The sequence below is a fragment of the Peromyscus californicus genome, unplaced genomic scaffold (assembly GCF_007827085.1).
Source record: "Peromyscus californicus insignis strain IS unplaced genomic scaffold, ASM782708v3 Scaffold_11__1_contigs__length_118956290, whole genome shotgun sequence".
Taxonomy (NCBI): Eukaryota; Metazoa; Chordata; class Mammalia; order Rodentia; family Cricetidae; genus Peromyscus; species Peromyscus californicus.
The window spans coordinates 113256590-113275957 of NW_026294402.1; the positions used below are offsets into that span (position 1 = coordinate 113256590).

Below are 19368 nucleotides of genomic sequence, written 5' to 3' on the forward strand. Positions count from 1 at the left end.
TAAGATTGAAAAAAAAAAAAAAAAAAAAAAATAAAGTATCAGCCAAAAGCTGCCAGGCCAGAGGTTGCATTCGGTGTTCCTCAAACCCCAGCTCGCAGGAAGGCTGCCCTTCTGATCAGCTCCATAGTCAGTTCTGGCTTTGCGTATTTCTGTTACCTCCTTGAGCACAGCACGAAACAGCTCTGCCTCACATCTGTGATGGTCTGGAATGGACAGGGAGCTATCGCAACAGCAATACCAACCTGTCCAGGTGAAGTCCACAGCCATTCAGTGCCGCTGGCTTTGCTGGAAAGCAGGGCTCTTGGCTGTGGTCTACAGGGACATGAAGCGACCTGACGCAGCTTTCAGCCAGAGCTCAAGCTTAGAAAAATGAGAACTCGGTTCCTGTCTCCAGCTTCAGCAAACAGATTACATACTTCTCTAATAGCAGAGAGGCAAGGCTGGGGAGGGACACATAATTGGTTTAGATCAAACGGGAACTCAATGAATCCTTAGCCCAAATGCAAGCTGAACTTTCTCAAAGTTCAGGTTCTCATGTCTCAGTTTTCAGAGCTTCTGGATCTAAGCCTTGGCCCAGAAGGAAGATGCTGTTCCATAGAGGGAAGGGCCATCCCCGCAGTAGCTGGACTCTGCTGGGAGCCAGCGGAAAGAGCAGTCCTGCATTCCTGTTTGGCGTTTCATAGCATGGTTCTTAGGCACGAGGCTTTGGTGTATTTGCAAAACGGCATGTGTTGCCTGTGTTCACAGCTCTGTTGTTAACCATATGGTTTATTTATCCATTCTGTCTAAAGGACAGGACAAAATGCCCAGAACCAGGCCTTGTCCTTGGGGATGAAGTAAAAATACCTCCCCACCACACACTGGATCATGTTGTCAAGGCCTTAGGAGACCTGGCTATGAGATATTAACAGTCCCCCATGAAACCATCAGTTAAACAAATGAGTCAACCTCTGATCTTTCCAGGGATGGGGAGTGGGGTGAGTTTAAATGAACCAGTTCTTGCCATCTGGCAGGGGTTGGAACTCACAGTGTTACTAGCATAAAGTATTTATGACGAGAATAGAAGGTGGCTGTCCTCTTGGACTCGGTCCCACGGGGTCTCACACTGTTGTATTGGGAGGCTTTGAACACCTAGAATCAATCCACTGTTAGGGGCATCTGACCCCTGTTGTGTGGGACTGTCAGCTCTAGTCATGTGCGCAATGTGAAAAGTATTGTTACCAACTGAAGTCATCTCTTAGAAGACCACCATCTAAAACCCCAGGAGATCATGCCACCATTGAGTTTATTCTCCTTTGAAATACCTATTTCTTTTTAATGTCTTAGTACATTTATTATCTGTGTGTGTATACAGGCATGTGTGCGAATGCACAGGTACCGTGGCGCATGTGGAGGTCAGAGGACAACTCAGGGCAGTCCAGGTCTCTCCCTCCACCATGCGGGTTCCAGGGACTGAATTCAGGTCATCAGGCTTCGTGGCAAGCACCTTTACCCCCTCAGCCATCTGGCAAGCAAGCCCCCAAAATATCTCATTTCTAATAAGCATGGAAGTCTGATAGATATAAATGGTGTTTAAAAATGAAATTGTTATAGTCTTGGTTGCCAAGTACCTAATTTATTTGCATTTATTTCTCACAAGCTTGTTATCAGTGTTCTCCACAGAAATTCCTTTCAAATGACAAACAAAATGTGTGATCTTATAATCAAGGTTTTGTGGTGGTTTTGGTTTTGTTTCTGTAACTTTTGATTTTTAAAACCTTGTTTTAGGAACATAGTTAGGAGGATGCCTGGGGAAATGGCTCATTCAGTAAAGTGCTTGCAGAATAAAAGCATGAGGATCTGAGTTCAGATCCCCAGCACCCATGTCAGAAGCCAGGGGTAGCCATGAGCATCCATAAGCCCAGAACAGGCAGATCACGGGGGCTCTCGTTCAGTGAGAGTCTCTGTCTCAGAAAATAAGATGGAGAGAGAAGGAGGACCCCTGATGTTGACCTCTATACCTGTGTTCACATCGTGAACACACAGAAACATATACACAAAGAAATGTAGTCTCAGTATATAACGTTTGTGGAGCTTATTAGTGTGGCCTAAGGCTAGAAGACATGCTAGAATATCCGTTAGGAAGCCATGGGCCAGCTGTGTCTACTTGCAGGAGAGAGAAGTGACCACCCAGCAAGGAAGAAAATGGGTGGGAGACGCGGGTAAGAGAGGTGATATTTGAGCTCCCAGCCCGGCGGGGACCAGGGGCCTGACCTCAGGTAGAATGACAGAGGTTGTGCTTTCCTCTTTCAGAATTGTGTCCCCAACCTCCTTCGTGTATGGCGAGTCTGTGGATGCATCCAACTTCATTCAGCTGGATGACCAGGCGTGCCATTTCCAACCCCTCAACATCACTCTCCAGGTACCCACCCCACGACGTGTCCCTGACGGAAGGGCCGACTCTCATCTTTTTTTTCCAGAGGGAACTGTTCCGGTCTTTTTCTGGTATGGGGTATTGGAGGGACAGAGATATGGAGAGAGAAAGGGAGGGAGAGAGAGAGAGAGAGAGGGAGAGGGAGAGGGAGAGGGAGGGAACGATAAACCTGCAGGCCTCTGTGCTTTTCCAGATTTAGAATGGCCACACCAAAGAGCAGGTTCTCAACCTTCCCGATGCTGCAACACTTTAATACAGTTCCTCATGCTGTGGAGACCCCCAACCATGAAGTTATTGTGTTGCTACGTCATCACTGTAATTTGGCTACTGTTATGAATCATAACGTGCATCCTGATATGCAGGGTATCTGATGTGTGACTCCTGTGGTGGTTGCAGCCCTCAGGTTGAGAACCACTGCCAGAGAACAAGAGTTTTGTCAAGAAGGCTTGTATTTGCCATAATCCCCCACCTTAAGGGCTTTCGGAGAGCATCCAGGACTTTCATGGTGACTTGGTTGAAGTCTTCTCCCTGTGGGGAGCAGCCTTTAGAAGTTCAGTTTTCTGAGAGCAAAACCCTGTGAGCCCACGCACCTTAGAAAGTGCACTGGCCGCTCACTGGGCCCGGACTGACCAAGCATAAGCTCCACAGGTCTACTGGCTGTATGGTCTGTAGCCATCAGAAGACTGTTGGTCCTTCTCTTGGAGGTTGCCGACTTTTTCTGAAAGAGCCAGAAAGTAACGATTGGAGGCTTTGTGGGCCACACAGCCTTGGTGGCACCTGTCGAGCTGTGGGCTGTAGCTAGCAGGTAGTCACGAGGACTGATGTTGACACTTCAGCTATGCACCAAGGTTTACTTTGCATGTATCTTTTATGTACCATGGAATGTTACCCTGATTTTTCTCCCAGAAATTTAATGATGAAACTGTTCTTAGATGCACACTGTACAAGAGTAAGCACTGGGCCAGATTTGGTCTGTTAGGCCTAGTTTGCTGGTCTTTGTTTTGAGCATATGTATTCTAACGGTATGAGAGTATGTGGATGTGACTCCAGAGGAACCTCCGCATTGGCTAGTCTGTGTCCTTTAAGGGGCAAGTGCAGGGAAAATTGGCCCCTGGGAGAAAGGATGTGCAGTGTGGTCCCAGAACTAGGTGAGGCAAGCCTGGGCAAGGACTGGCCAGGGCATTAACTGGAAAAGGCAAAAAGAAATGACCCCTCTTGTTGAGTGAAGACCACATCCCACAGTCCTGGCTTCTGCCTCCTGATGCTTCCCCTGCCCTCCCGTCTTCCTGCATGGAGAGGATGGTCTCCCTAGGTGAGAGTCACTACTGGGGCTAAATTACAATGATTTTCCTCGTCTGTGGTTCCTCCTAAGTGGACATAAGGGGTAACAAATAATGATGTGGTGAGGGCCCAGAGGAGGAAGCTAAAGTAGTCTGGGGCTCATGGACAACAATCTTCCTCCACCCAGAGTGTCCTCTGGGCCGGGAGGACCCTGAAACCGAGATGGATAACACATGTTTCCAGCTTAGAGAGGATGCGTCCTCGACTAGCTAAGCCCAGCTGTCACCCGACCCTTGATTTACGGAGGAGACCAGGAAAGAGATTCAGGGTTTACTGTGGGGACTGTAGAGCGGCAGCTGTGGTCACGCCTCCGGGTTTCAAAAGCACCACTCAGAGACCGTTTTTCTTTCCCTCTGCGTCTCTCAGTTAGATAGGAAGCAAACACCAGGTAGATTTACTTTATGTTTGTGATTTACATCCTTTCTTCTCTTGAAATACAAGATGCAGACAAGAGAATTATTTAGAAAGATTCAAATGACCCAGACAGTGTCATAAAAAAAAAAAACCTGAGGATTGAAAAAGGCAAGAGGAATGCTAGCTACAGAAAATACCAGATTTGTAGTAGATACTGAATATTAGTGCCTGTTTAGAGGACAGAAGAACAGGATTGATGGATGGGTGGGTGGATGGATGGATGATAGATGGGTAGAAGGATGGATGATGGGTGGATGGATGGGTAGGTGGATAGATTCTGGGAGCATGCAGCTTATTCTTCCAGTTGACTCTCTAAAGGTGCTTTTTTCTTTTTTTTTTTTTTTTTTTTTTTTTTTTTTGGTTTTTCGAGACAGGGTTTCTCTGTGTAGCTTTGCGCCTTTCCTGGATCTCACTCTGTAGACCAGGCTGGCCTCGAACTCACAGAGATCCGCCTGCCTCTGCCTCCCGAGTGCTGGGATTAAAGGCGTGCACCACCACCGAAGGGAGCTTAAAGTTCTGTGTCTAGGAACATAGCTTATTTCACATGCGACCTAAAGCAAAGAACCCCGTTGAAGACTGTGGCCCTGGGGAGTGAGTGATTGGCATGGTTCTTAGATAAAGCATTGGTGAACTGTAAGCTGGGGCCTGAGGAAGCTTCAACTGTCAGTCCAAGTGCAAGGTAGTGGGCTGGGCCTGAGAGTGGTCAGTGAGCTGCAGATTGGAAAGGAGACCTTCCCACGGAGCAAAGCCTTCCTGGAACCTTATCTACTGACTCATTTTTCTGGTACAACCATTGTTATCACAGTTGTGTGCCGGAAGGTCACTCAGATCAGCAGTGATAATGACCAAAAGTAGGGGCTGATGTGGAGAGAGGGAAGGAATATGGAGAAATCTTAAGCGTTTCCATATTCCAGCAGTATCACTCCTGAAGCAGAAACAACACTGGCCCAAGGAGGGGTCTTTCTGTGTCTTTCATTAGTAGGTCAGTCATTCATCGAGATACACAGGAGCTAAAAGACGCCACTGCAGATAGAGCTGGGAGAAAGCAGAAATTCTGTCTGGGTGCATTTCTGTGCTTTGTGCGTAGTTTTTCCGACAGAGACACAGAAGTTCGTTGACCGTTAGTAGTGATTGGTTTGTGGTCTGGTTTGGCTTCATTTGGTTTGACTCTCTCATCAGGAGTAGTCAAAATGTTTCCCTCACCTGAAGACTTGTGAGGAAATATATTGCAGGTGTCATGCACAAGGCTTCACACAAACATGGGTGTTAAGATGCTGGCACACCAAGCTGCTGTTGCTTTAGTTCATTGGGTTTTTCACACAGAACCTTACTGTGGAGCCCTGTCTCGCCTGGAGCTCACAAAGATCCACCTGCCTCTGCCCCGTGAATGCTGGGGTTAAAGGATTTGCCACACCTGGCTGCTTTATTGTTTTTTGAGACCAGGTCTCACTATGTGACCCAAGTTAGCCTAGAACTGGTAACTCTCCTGCCTCTGCCTCCTAAGTTCTGGGAAGTCTGGTAATACAAGCTGCCTCTGACAAGGCGTGTGAGAAGAACGTCTTATCCCTTACGCTCACCCTCCACACTTTCAGTGGGATTCCCGGGCAATGGCAGGAGGGGTCTCTGCAATTCTGAGCTCTTGAGTTTTCCTTGAAAAGAATTGTTTCAGTTGTGGCTGGATACTCTTTCTTTTCCTTGTGTTGGAAGGCCGTTGTTGTAAATACTGTTCTTTGGGAATCAAAAGTTGACAACAATCTCTCATCCAGTCTTATCTTTTGTGTGTGTGTGTGTGGTTTTTCAAGACAAGGTTTCTCTGTATCTTTGGAGCCTTTCCTGGAACTCAACTCTGTAGCCCAGGCTGGCCTCGAACTCACAGAGATCCACCTGCCTCTACCTCCCGAGTGCTGGAATTAAAGGCATGCGCCACCACAGGCCGGCATTATCTTTTTTTTTTTTTTTAAGATTTATTTATTTATGTATACAGTGTTCGATCTGCATTCACGCACGCCAGAAGAGGGCACCAGATATCATTACAGATGGTTGTGAGCCACCATGTGGTTGCTGGGAATTGAACTCAGGACATCTGGAAGAACAGGCAGTGCTCTTAACCTCTGAGCCATCTCTCCAGCCCCAAACAGCTATTTGTAATTTTTTTTTTTTGGGTTTTTCGAGACAGGGTTTCTCTGTAGCTTTGTGCCTTTCCTGGAACTCGCTTTGGAGACCAGACTGGCCTCGAACTCACAGAGATCCGCCTGCCTCTGCCTCCCGAGTGCTGGGATTAAGGGTGTGCGCCACCACCGCCCGGCTTTTTTTTTTTTTAATCTGTTCACTGAAGCAACACTACCTACTGTGACAAAGAACCTGAGACCGGACTGTCTAGGGAAAGCTAGAGCCCACTCCTTCAGTGTGGGGATGCACAGGCTGTGGTGGTGGTGTTTGTTACTGCCTCTGCCTCTCTAGCCTCAGCGTCAGAGATATGCTGAATCCCTGGAGTTTGTTTCTCATCCCAGGCTGCCAGGCTGCCAGGCTGCCAGGCTGCCAGGCAGGGTTTCATTCCTTTGTCTCTCGCCCAGCCATCTCATTCTCATTTTTTTTAATTGACAAATTAAAATTGCAGCTTAACATGGTAGTACATGCCTGCAGTCCTAGCCTGTGGGAGGCAGAGGCAGAAGGATCATGAATTCAAGGACTGCTTGACCCACATACTGAGTTCCAAGGCAGACTGAGCTTTCATAGAGAGAGACCCTTTCTCAAAACAAAACTAAAGAAAACAAATCTGTAAGCTTCATTCATCTTTTTTTATTTTAGAAAGTCTTTACAGACACACCTCTTAAACTTTGTCTGTTTAAAGCATGCAGTTCAATGACTTTTAGAGTGTTGCAGAATTTTGTTTCCTCACAAACTAAATTTAGAATATTTCCATCAGCTAAAAAAAATCCACCGCTCTCAGTCACTGGCTACACAGACATACCTTGAAAATAACTGCAGGTTTGGCTCCAGACCCCTGCAATCAAGCAAATAACCCAGCAAAGCAAGTTGTACAATTTTTTAATATAAAACCTATATTTATACTATATTGTGGGACACTGAATGTCCAGAAACACAGCAAACACATCTTAAGTGTACTTTATTGGTGAAAACACCAGTGGTCATCTGAGCCTCAGTAAGTTTTAATATTGTTGCTGGGGAAGGTGCTGCCCCAGTGAGGATGGATGCCGACTGAACCTGCTGTTAGTTGTGAACATTGGGCTATCATTGGTTGAAATTTCTGAAATTAAGATAACAGGGACATCTGCTGCATCAGCTGACTCTTGCCCTCATGAAAAGTTCTTGATAGAATAGGATGCTGCTTGATGTTGTACCTACAGTAGAAATATTTGTGAAATTGGAGTAGGTCTTCAGGTACCTGCCAGCACCTTGTCAACTAAATTCACGACATGTTCCTAATCCTCCATGGTCATTTCAGCAGCTTCACAGTGTCTTTGCCAAGAGTACATCCCATCTCAAGAAATCAATTTCTTTAACGTACGAGACAACTCCCCATCCATTAAAGTTTTGTTATAAGATGACTGAACTTGTTCATATCTTCAGGACCCACCTCTAGACTGTCCCTTCAGTCCCCTCACATCCATAGTGACTCCCCTGAAGTCTCAGAATCCTCAAAGTCATCCATAAGAATTGGCATCAACTCCATCCAAACACCCATCACACTGATACCTGACTCACCACCATTGATCATGAATGTTTTCAATTACGAACTCTTTCCTAGTTTTCAGTGTATGTTCCCTGGACTTGTGATGATTAGTTTAATTATTAACTAGACACAGTCTTAGAATAACCTGGGAACTGAGTCTCAGTGAGTGATTGTCTATAGTAGGTTGGCCATTGAACATGTCTGTGGGAGATTATCTTCATTTTGTTAAGTAATGTGGGAAGACCTGCCCACTGTGGGTGACACCATTCCCTAGGCAGAGGATCCTTGATTGTGTGAGAGTAGAGAAAAGGAGCTGAGTACCAGTTTGCACACATTTGTTCACTGGCCTTTGGTCATGCCTATAGATGTGGTAATGACTAGCTGCTTCCAAGTCCCTGCCCCTTTACTTTTCTGAGATGGTGTGCTCTAACTTAAAATCATAAACTAAAATAACCCCCCTCCCTTAATTTGTTTCTATAAGGCTAATTTATCACAACAATGAGGACAGGAAGGAAGGCTCACCAAAGGAATCAGTCTAGAGCAGCTACACCCTTATGGAATATAATCCTGAAGCAATATGACTTGAATGTCAAAATCAGTCCTCCATCCATGGAGGTGAAGACTGAGCGCTGTTAACAAGCATGAAAACGTCAGTCTCCCGATACATCTCGAAAGTACATGTCTGTTCACAGCCTGTTTGCATAGTTATTCATGTGTTCACTGCAGTAGCACTTTTAATTTCCTTAGGGAACGTTTCCTCTGCATTCACAGTTTTATTGAATGGTGTAAGAGACCTTCCCATCAGAGCTCTTGGGTATGTTGTCTGTTATGATAATCTTATGGAGGGATCTTCTCTTGAGCAACAGATCATAACAGTGGGTTAAAACATTCAATAAACATGTCAGAAGAAACTTTGCAGTCCAGTCTTTGTTACTCTGTTACAGCGTGTAGGTTCCAGCCCCACTTGTGATTGTTACAATGTGCTCACCTGAGTAATAAAATATCTGTCTCACCCAAGTAACCATTACTCTATGTTCTGTTCTTATAAATGTACCCATTTTCTGAGTTCCTCCTTGTCCTCTATTGCTGCTAGGGGTTAATTTACATTCTTTCCTTCATCACTTCACCCTCCTTGGTCTCTGTGGCTTCTTCCTGTCCCCTCCTTGCTTGGCTTTGTGGTGAAAATGAGGAGGAGAGAGAAGAGAAGGGGGTCAAGCTTGACAAGATCAGACACTGAGCTCAAGAAGAGATACACAGATGTCATCACACTGTCAGCCCAGTGACCTGGATAGCACGTGCAACAGCCCTTTGTAGGAGTCAGATCACTTCATGTAGGGACAGCCCCGTGGTCACTGAAGGTCATCATTATCTCAAACTGAAAAAAAAAAAAGCGTTTGGACCAGGCCACTGGACCTAAGAGATGTTCCTGGGTACAGTGTCTCCTGGGAAATGTAGGTGTACTACCCCCACTCAGACCAACTGCATCAGAAACTGGGTGCGGCTCTCCCCACACCAGCCATCTGTGTTTGAGCAAGCCCCATAGCTCATTCTGATGTTATTCTAGAGTGTGAGAACCCCTGAACTTTTTTTTATATCTGCATTCCCACCAACTATCATCTGTGAATAGATTTCTAGGTTTGTAAAAATCAAATACGATTTTTAGTAAGAAGAGGGCAAGAAAATGTTCAATTTTGTTAGAATTCCCCCATTATTTAGTATTCCATTTTAATTAAAGTCAGATCCAAATGATGTAGTTCTATTTCAATTGAAAGCATATCTTAAAAAAATAAAATTAAGTCACATCCTAGATCTGAGCCCTAGAGCTTCTGTGTCTGTTTCAGAGACCCTTTGGGCACAAGATGCATGCCATGACACAAGGGATGATTGTCTTACTGACACTTGCTGTGTTCTCCAACCCACAGGTCTACAACACGGGCCCGAGCACCCTCCCTGGGGCATCTGTCAGCATCTCCTTCCCCAGTCGGCTGTCACCTGGTGGTGCAGAGATGTTTCAGGTCCAGGAGATGGTGGTGAGTCCTCCATTTGTTTCCTATATTGCTTTCAGCTTTGAGCTGCCTGTTTGAAATATGTGTTCCACACTCTGGCATCTACTCACAAGACTCAGGAAATCAGACTTCACACTTTGGAGATACAGCAGAGGAAGCTCGAAGAAAGACATGAATTTCTTCTATGTTGATGTCATAAAACCTTGGAAGGGCTGAGGAGGGGACAGCTATAAATTCATCCTCCAGGGTGACTTCCAGTAGCTCTGGGAACTCCCAAAGCCTATCTGCAGTCTCATATGTGTGAAAGCCTTTCTCTGAGAAGAGCCTCAGCATTTGTAAAGATTCTCAAAGGCGCACTGGCACCCAGGGATCACAGATCAGTGGGTAAGATAAGTGCATGATGGGGCTGCAGCTCAAGGTCCTGTGCAGACTGGGAGGCCAGCTGATCCTGTATCACCTACCTGTAGCCGACTTTGTCTCAAGGGACGCTTGATAAGCCGTGTGTGGTCATTGCTGCCCGCCTGCCTAAAACACACTCCTTGACTCCAAGGCTTTTCACCCAGCTTCCTCTTCCCACTGGCTTTCATCTCACCTCCCCAGCTTCAAGGGCTCAGCCTCCTTTATTCTACTCTCCTAACCTGGGTCTAAGCCAGACTCATGGACCGAAGTCTAGCCTATGCTGATGACACCACCAATTTCTGTCCAGCCCAGATCCCTTCCAGGAATTACAGGCTTACCAACCACCTACCTCAGTGCCTAACAGACGTCTCGGTGTGTATTTCACTGGTCTCTGTTCCTCCTCTTATTAGATACCAGCATTCAATCACAGACCCTACATCCTGGTCTCTTAACCCAGTCAGCCACCGAAGGCCTCACCTTTGAGCACCATAGTCACATTAAACACAGGAGATTAAACGCCAGTGTATGTTTTGGAGAAAGCAAACCACATTCACACCACAGCATCTTTCAGGCCTCTATCTCGGCAAGCAGTCACTCTGTCCTTTAGAGCCCAGGTCAAAAGCCTTGGATTAGCCTAAATTCCTTTTCTCATATACATCCAGCACATAAGCAAACCTAACCTGTGCTCCTTCCTAAAAATCCCAGTGTTGTACCTTAGCTTCCAAAGCCCTGGTCTAAATACTCGGGTTGTGTATGGCCCCCTCACTGGTGCCCCTGGCTTTGCTCTGGTCTCCGTCAGTCCATCCAGCATATGTGCCGGATGTGTTGGGTACTGACACTCCTCTGTGTGAAACCCCCCCTGGCCTTCTTTTCCCGTAGCCTCTTCCGGCAGCTCTGCTGTCCCCCATGCTCTGTCGCCTGTCACTTGTCCCCACCCCCCTGGTCCAGCCTCCTTGCTGGTTGCAGGGGATCTCCCCGCTCCAGAATTCAGCCTTCATCTTCCATCCACTGGGGTGCTCTTCCCCCAGATAGCCACACGGCCTCCTCCTCCAGGGACTTCACATGTCACCTTGTCATTGAGACCCTCCTTCAGCCTCTGTCTTGACGCTCCTCATCCCTCTTCCCTACTCACATTCTGCCCTGTCACCAAGCTGGCGTCTGTTTTCTTATTAGGCCACTTAAGCTGTCTCACGTCTGTTCCCTATAACACAGGATGGGGATTTCTGTTTGAATGTGTATCACACAGTCTATCTCTCTGGGACCTAGTGCAGTGCTCAGACTATATTATAGATGTTCAGAAAATACATGTGGACCGTGAAAACAATTCCACATGCTAAAGCAGTCACTAACTCTAAAAGTGAACTCTTTGGTCGGGGAAGTACTGAAAACAGTCTCAACAGGACCCCTTTGTCCAGTGACTTGACTTCTGATTGTTTAAGAGATGGTTTCATCTCCCGAGAGATGGACCATGAGGCAAGCACCTCTCTCAGACTCCCTGGAAAGGATGGAGGCACAGAACTCAGGGAACACCACACAGGAGAACACATGCAGGCTGACTGAGAGGGTCATGAAAGCATGGGAGGGGCAGGCAGCCAGCCCGAGAGATGGTCTCCCCATACATGGTTCATAAGGCAGGGCAGCAAGCCCATGGCCTGTGACACATTGAAGCCTGGAGTTGAAAGGACACTGCCCACAGGGCGGAGGTCTGGGAAGCGTTGTGCGATGTAGTCATGGGTTCTGGCACTGGTGTCCTCCTGGGTCACGTGGACCCAAGACTAAAACCATGTGAGTGTTAAGTGTAGAGCAAGCCCTGGTCCCCGAGTTGCCTACTGAGTTCCTTGTTTGCCTCATTCTAATCCACGTGTGTCCTGTGCTATGTCCTTGTCTGTGGGCCCTGCTGAACTGGCAGAAGGACAGTCCCTGACTGTCGTGAACCGACAGGGTGACATGGTCTGACCTTAGCTTGAGCTTGGCGAAGTGCACACTTCTGGCTTCTTGCTTTTTACTTTTAGTGCTGAGGACTGAACCCAGGGCCCTGTGCGTGCAAAGTACTTATTCTCCCACTGAACTGCCCCTTCCCTCTCCTTAGCTGTAGCAGCCAATGCCCTGCCTTGTCCTCAGTGTCTGGAAGAATAGTGTTCTCACGGAGCACACAGTGTTACAATGAAACATGAACTCCGCCGGTGAGCAGAAGTTACTGTGGACCAAGTCAGAGCACTCAAGTCACTTGGATAGCAAAGGCGTCTCAGAAGCACGTGTCCTCTTTTCCTCTTTACTGGCCTATGGTCCACAGATTCGTGTGAGGTTTTCCCAAGGGTTTTCAGAGTGACTTACCTGTGAGTCAAGCTGGTGACCCTGAAACTCCCAAGAAGAAAGAAGAGATGGATAAATTCTGGGTTTTGAGTTCTTAAAACCAAACCCTTAGGTTTTTCAAAACAGTATTTAGGGTGTGGTCAGTCACAGAATTCCCAGTGGCCAACTCTGGTGAATAGGCTAGCCATGAGCATTAGCATGAGATAGGAAAGCAAATTCCCACCAGCAAGTGTTGAGGCACTGTGTTCCTGTGAAGAGCCCTCACTGGATGGCCAAGTGCTGAGGGACCGAGAGCAGTCACATGGGTGATATGCTGCAGCTACAGGCAAGGATCCCAGACTTGTCTCAGAGGCCTGGAGCTCATCCTTGGTCTTAGGGCCCATGTTTTCCAGAAGTGAAGGAAGTGACTGGCCCCATCCCCCTCTTGCTCTATGGGGCCTGAGATCGCTCAGATCCCAGATCAGGTGTGACTGGCGAAGGTCGTGACATTCCTACCACTTCCTTCTGGGACTTTGAATGGAATTGGGATTTCATTCAGGGCACTTGGATAGTGTTCTAGTTTTCTTTCTGTTGCTGTGATAAAACACTCTGACCAAAAGTAACTTGGGTAAGGAAAGGTTTATTTGGCTTATACTTCCAGGTCATAGTCCATCATTGAGGGAAATCAGGACAGGAAGTCAAACAAGGACCTTGACATAGAAACCGTGGAGGAATGCTGCTTGCTGGCTCGCTCACTCCTGGGCTCATACTTAGTTGGCTTTCTTATACAGCCCGGGATCACCATTCCATGGAACGGTGCTGCTCACAGTGGGCTGCCCTTCCATCACTTACTAACCAGGACAGTCCCCATAGGCTGACAACCCCCAGTTGAGACTCCCTTCTCAGATGACTCTAGGCTGTATCTAGTTGACAAGGAAAGCCAATGAGGACAGTTAGCTTAGTGCTAGCCCCACTTGCTTCTCTTAGGAGTACCCATTGTCAAAGCCTCCAAGACCCGGTGTTCTTTCTCCGGAGGCTTGCATACCCCTGCAGAAGAAAGAGGATATGAAGGAGGGACAGGGGAAAAAAAAAAGGTAGCTCCCAAAGGTGGAGGTTGTGTAAAAACCATGTAGTAAACAGTGTAAAGATAGCTGGCTATCTGTTTGGGAAGAAATCACAGAAACCCCCTACGATTGCAGATGAAAAGGTGAATTCGAGCCATATGGTTGCTTTTTCTTTTTTTAAGCATGAAAAGTACTGAATATTTTCATAATCTTTTTTTTTTTTTTTTTTGGTTTTTCGAGACAGGGTTTCTCTGTGTAGCTTTGCGCCTTTCCTGGAACTCACTTGGTAGCCCAGGCTGGCCTCGAACTCACAGAGATCCGCCTGGCTCTGCCTCCCGAGTGCTGGGATTAAAGGCGTGCGCCACCACCGCCCGGCATTTTTCATAATCTTTAGATGGGAAGCCCATCTTCTGAGGCAGTGACAAATCCCGAAGAAAAGATTGGCAGATGTCAGTCACTTTTCCGTTGCTGTGATAAAATGGCCAAAGGCAACTTACGGAAGAGAGAATCTGTTAGGGTTTCAGTGTCCATAGTGGCAGGGGGGGCAGGAAGCTGGTGTATCACATCATCAAACTAGAGAGAGAACCGGAGTGGGCAAGGTTCGAGCTGGCAAAGCCAGCCAGCTGCCCCCCGTGATGCAGTTCCTCCAGCACGGCTACACCACTTTCCCAAACGGCACCTCAAACTGGGAGCTAAGTGTTCAAATACCACAACCTATGGGAGACATTTCTCGTTCAAACCACCACCACAGATAGGAATCTATAAAAATGTTAACCTTTCGTAGCATCAGAATACCTCATTAACAAAGCCCAGAGGTGTTTGGGGGGAGATATTTGCAACATAGTTAGTAGGGAAGTGATTTCTTTCTTATTTTTCAAAATAACAAGGAAAAAAACAAAAATCGTACAAATGGGTGGGGCTAGACAGAAAATTCACAGGAGAAGTGTAAGTGGCAAATAAGCATGGTCAGCCTCCCTTGAATTCAGAGCATTGAAAGCTAAAAGTGAGGTTTTAGTCTTTGAGCTGACAAAGATCAAAAGACTTGATACATTGTTGGCTCAGATGAAGAATCATGAATATGCCATGAATACTGCAAGTATGAAAGACAGGAAGGGAGACTGTCAGACTTTAAATATAACCTGACAGCCCCCCGGCCAGGAGTCTGTTCCAAGAGACTGTAATCTACTCAGCTAAAGGTTTGTTTGACTTTCTAAGAGTGGATATGGATTGTCATGGTCTCAGCATTATCGTAGACCCTCCCCATTCTGGCAATGTGAATGAAAGCACCATCTACTCCATTTGGGTTCTGGCAGGGGGCTATTAGAGTTGAGATAATAATGCTAAATTTGTGTTATTAGGAACTTACCACAAGCTGGGGAGATGGCCATGCAAGCATGAGGACCTGAGTTCAGTCCTAGCGTCCACGTAGAAGCTGGTGCAGCAGCATGTATCTTAATCCCAGTACTGGGGTGAGGATTCAGGAGGGTCCCTGGGACTAGCTGGGCAGCCAGTGTCGCCAGTTAGGAAGCTCACAGTGGAGGGAGAGAGCCTGTCTCAAACAACAAGGTAGGGCGTGATAGAGGAAGACACCTGTGTTGGCTGCTTCTCCGTTGCTTTTTACAAAACATCTCGACAAGAAGCAATGTGGGGAAGGAAGGGCCTATTAGGCTCACAGTTCCAAGTTACAGACTGTTATTGCAGGAAAGTCAAGACAGGAACTTAAGTCATTGTGTCCACAGTCAAGAACAGAGAGAGACTAAACACATGCTCACTTGCTTGTGCTTGGAGCCGTCTGGCTTTCTTCACTTTTATTAGTCTAGGGCCCAGGCCATGAAATTGTGCTGTCCACATTTAGGGTGAGTCTTCCCGCTTCAATTAATGCAATTAAGAAAATTCCTCATAGGTATGCCCACAGGCCAACCTGATCTAGAAAATTCCTCACTGGGATTTTCTTCCTAGGAGATTCTAAGTTAACAGCTAAAGCTAATGAGAACAGTACCCAAAGTCAGCCTCTGGCCTACACATGCACACACACATGTGCATGCACACACACACACACACACACACACACACACACACACACATGTACATGCACACACACACACAGAAAGAGAGAGGGGGAGTGAGGGAGAGAGACAGAGACAGAGACAGAGAGAGAAATAAACGTGTCACAGAGAAATGCAGTACAGAGCCGCTGTATCAAGTACCAGGACAAGCTGGTCTGATTACATAACTTGGTGAGGCAGTAACAGCACAGAAAAGAGTTAAAGGGATACCCAAGGTCTGAGTTTATAAGAACCTGGGTTGGTATTCACTCCCGCCCACTAGACTGCAGGGCCACCTGCAAGGCCTCATGATGTCACTCTGTCTGTCGTGATGTCGCCCAGCTGCAGCTGCAGTGACACCATCTAGAAGACAGATCTGTAGAAATACATCTGGACTTCTGACTCCAAATCTACACTTGAACAAGATCCCTGTGTTGTTCATGTGCACATCCCTGTTTGAGAATCCTGGTCCACAGTATGGTATTTCTACTTACGTGCTCCCGTCTCCCTGTCTGTCACACGGTAATGACAGGTGCTGCTGAATTAGGCTGTCAGGAAAATATTTTTTTTAAGGCACATGTCCTTTCATTCAACAAGTACTTTATACCCAGTATACTTGTCAAGGTCTGGGTTGCTACAGAGAATAAAAGACAGAGCTGTAATGGTCCCCAGACCTCACCTAGCTCACGTTCTGGGATGGGAAGCCAAAAACAAGGCAAGCACATCACTTGGTGCTAAATGCTATGAAGAAAAATGAAGGAGGTGGAGGACGGACAGGAGGAAAGGCAGAGTGGCCGTCAGCAAGGCCTCTGTGACTCCTCCTGTCAGCTAGGTGACTGAGCAACCCTGGGAGGATGTGTAGTGAGATCTTTCTGCACCATGGCCTTGCCATGTCTGTGGGGTGATCTCTCTGCCTTGTCCTTACTTGGTAAGATTTTCTCCTTGAAAGTGCCAGCCCCAGCCCCTCGAGGCCCTGACATGGTGTTCACATTGGACGGAAGTCTGTGTGTGTACTCATTAGTATAGTGTTCACTCTGGGGAGTTCTTTATTACCCCTTGAGTCACTTGTTCCTCTGGCAGTGGCTGTCCACAGTGACACTGATGTTTAAAATGATGTTTTCACGTGAGAAATGTCCTGGGTTTTACGGTTTAGCTATACTTGAATGCTAATTGCAACAAGAAGTCTCCCTGCAGCGGGCTTCCTGGAGGCTGAGGTTCAGCTTGTACACGAGCCAAGCCTGGTGCTCTAAAGCAAGCCATCAGATAACCCAAATCAAACCTGAGCAACTCACATTTCTGTTTTAATCTCCGCTACTGTACCCCATCGTGAACCCACACTGCTCCCGCCCACCCCGTTCCGCCTCCACTTTCTTCTGGAGGAATTCAGTGGCTTGCCCTGTGCCAGACTTGCTCTCTAGGTGAGAGGTCCCTTCTAGGGAGAACCCTAGGCTGAGTCCTCTCCCCAGCAGTGGGAGAGGGATTTACTGCCCCGAGTGGCTTTGGGAATTACATGATCTAGCCCTTGTCTTTGGGCAGAATGCAGCCAAGATGTCTTTTCAGTGCGACAGAACCGTATTTCCAGCAAGTTCTCTCTGCTAAGCCGCCCCAGCATCCCTCAAATCCCACTGTTATGACTAGCCTCTGTCTTTCTCGCTCTCATTTCCCTCCTGACCTTTTCTTAGCTAAAATGGAAAACACTTGCCTCATTCCTTCTCTTAGGGAAGTTGAGCTATTGCCTAATCATTCTTCCCCCTTCTTTTCCAAAAAAAAAAAAAAGTTAGAGTTATTTTCTCTCTCTCCTATCCTAGGGCACTGTCTTTGTTTTCCCCATGGGCTCCAAAAATAAAAATTCAAAACTCAGCAACATAGACTGCTTTTTATTATTCCGTCTGCCCTCATCATGGGCCGTCATCGCTCCAGCAGTGAGAAGCGGCTTGGCAGTTGGAGAACTTCATCTACTCATCCAGTCCTGATTGCTTCTCTGTGTAATTCTGCGACCCTTGAGGGTCTCTGGAAAAAGATCAGAAAGGAGGAGGGTCCAGTGATAGGCCCTCGTCATTCCAGCTCTGGGGAGGCCGGAGGGTCCCTGGGCCTTGCTGGCCAGCCAGTCTAGCCTCATTGGACAGTTCCAATAAGAGATCCAGTCAGAGACTGTGTCTCAAGAAAATAGGTGGAGAATGATTGAGAAAGACATGTAACATCAGCCTCTGGCCTTCACATGCACACACACACACACACACACACACACACACACACACACACTCACACACACACACACACACACACACACACACACACACACACACACACACACCAACACATCAACAAGGAAATTGTATTGTCCCAACCACAAGGTCTGAAACCCCCTACACACACCCCAACCTTTCTGGCCATATTCTTCACTACCCTACCCTAACTTCCTTCTGACTCACCTTCCAGCATGCTGAACCTTTGAGGCTGCTGAGCAAGATGCTATTTGCTTCCTGGGGCCCCTGTCCTTGCTTACATCTTCTCCCTTTCCACTCATCCCTCCAGATCCGATTCCTAGGTCCTCTCCTTCATCAAGCCTTCCCGGTTTTCATGTAGAAAGTGCTTCAGAATGCAGGGCTGAGTGGAGAACCTGCCCTCTCAAGGCATCTCCCCTGGCCTGACCCCAATGCTGTGAACCCCACTCTTGGTTCCATTTCATTGTGGTATTTTCTTCACAGTCTTTATCACTCACTAAAAGTATTATATTTGATATCTGTCTTCTCTCAGGAGATTCAAAACATCATGAGAGCAAAGGACATGGCCCTGTTTTCTGTGTGTGTCCGCATTTGGTATCTGGATAAAAGTGTGAGCTCAGAAAAGTAGAGGAGTTCGTTTCTGTCTTAGTTTGGATTTCTATTGCTGTGAAGAGACACCATGACCACGGCAACTCTTATAAAGGAAAACATTTAATTGGGGTGGCTCACTTACAGTTCAGAGGTTCAGTCCATTATCATCATGGTGGGACATGCTGGTGTGCAGGCAGACATGGTGCTGGAGAAGTAGTTGAGAGTCCTACATCTTGCAGGCAACAGGAAGTGATCTTAGAAACTGGCCGGAATCTTGAGTATACATGAGACTTCAAAGCCCACCTCCATAATGGCACACTTCCTCCAACAAGACCACACCTACTCCAGCAAGGCCACACCTCCTAATAGTGCCACTTCTTTTGGGGGTCATTTTCTTTCAAACTGCCACAACTGCCCACATCAGCTACACCACCACCAGACATAACTTTTTCTGCTGTGGACTTGGGAGATAGACCCTTAGCTGTCAATACACTCCATACTACATCTAGAGCAGCAACTCTCAACCTGTGACTCTTGACCCCCATAGGGGTCACAGATCAGATATCCTGCATATCAGATATTTATATTATGATTCATAACAGTAGCAAAGTTACAGTTATGAAGTAGCAACAAAAGTAATTTTATGGTTGGGGGTCACCATGAGGAACTGTACTAAAGGCTCACAGCATATGGAAGATTGAGAACCACTGGTCTAGAGGGTATTCCATATTGTCCTAAAAGTCTGAGAAATGTGTATTCACTGCGAATCCCCAAATAGAGCCATTTTGGAAAGTTCCACTCAGCCACCAGCAGAAGTTGCCTTAATTTCAGTCTCAGCATCAAAAGGAAGGTGGCATTTTCAAATCAGTTTGAACCACTTACCC

At 46.9% G+C, this 19368-nt stretch overlaps 1 protein-coding gene across 3 annotated transcripts in view; it reads left to right on the forward strand.

The window, feature by feature from the left end:
• Itga9 (integrin subunit alpha 9) overlaps window positions 1–19368 on the forward strand; it is a 314925-nt gene that overhangs the window by 251484 nt on the left and 44073 nt on the right. For all 3 annotated transcript variants that reach the window (XM_052723820.1, XM_052723809.1, XM_052723831.1), the window contains 2 exons: window positions 2293–2401; window positions 9785–9892. In XM_052723820.1, the coding sequence (XP_052579780.1) occupies window positions 2293–2401; window positions 9785–9892 (217 nt within the window). The remainder of the gene's footprint in view (window positions 1–2292; window positions 2402–9784; window positions 9893–19368) is intronic.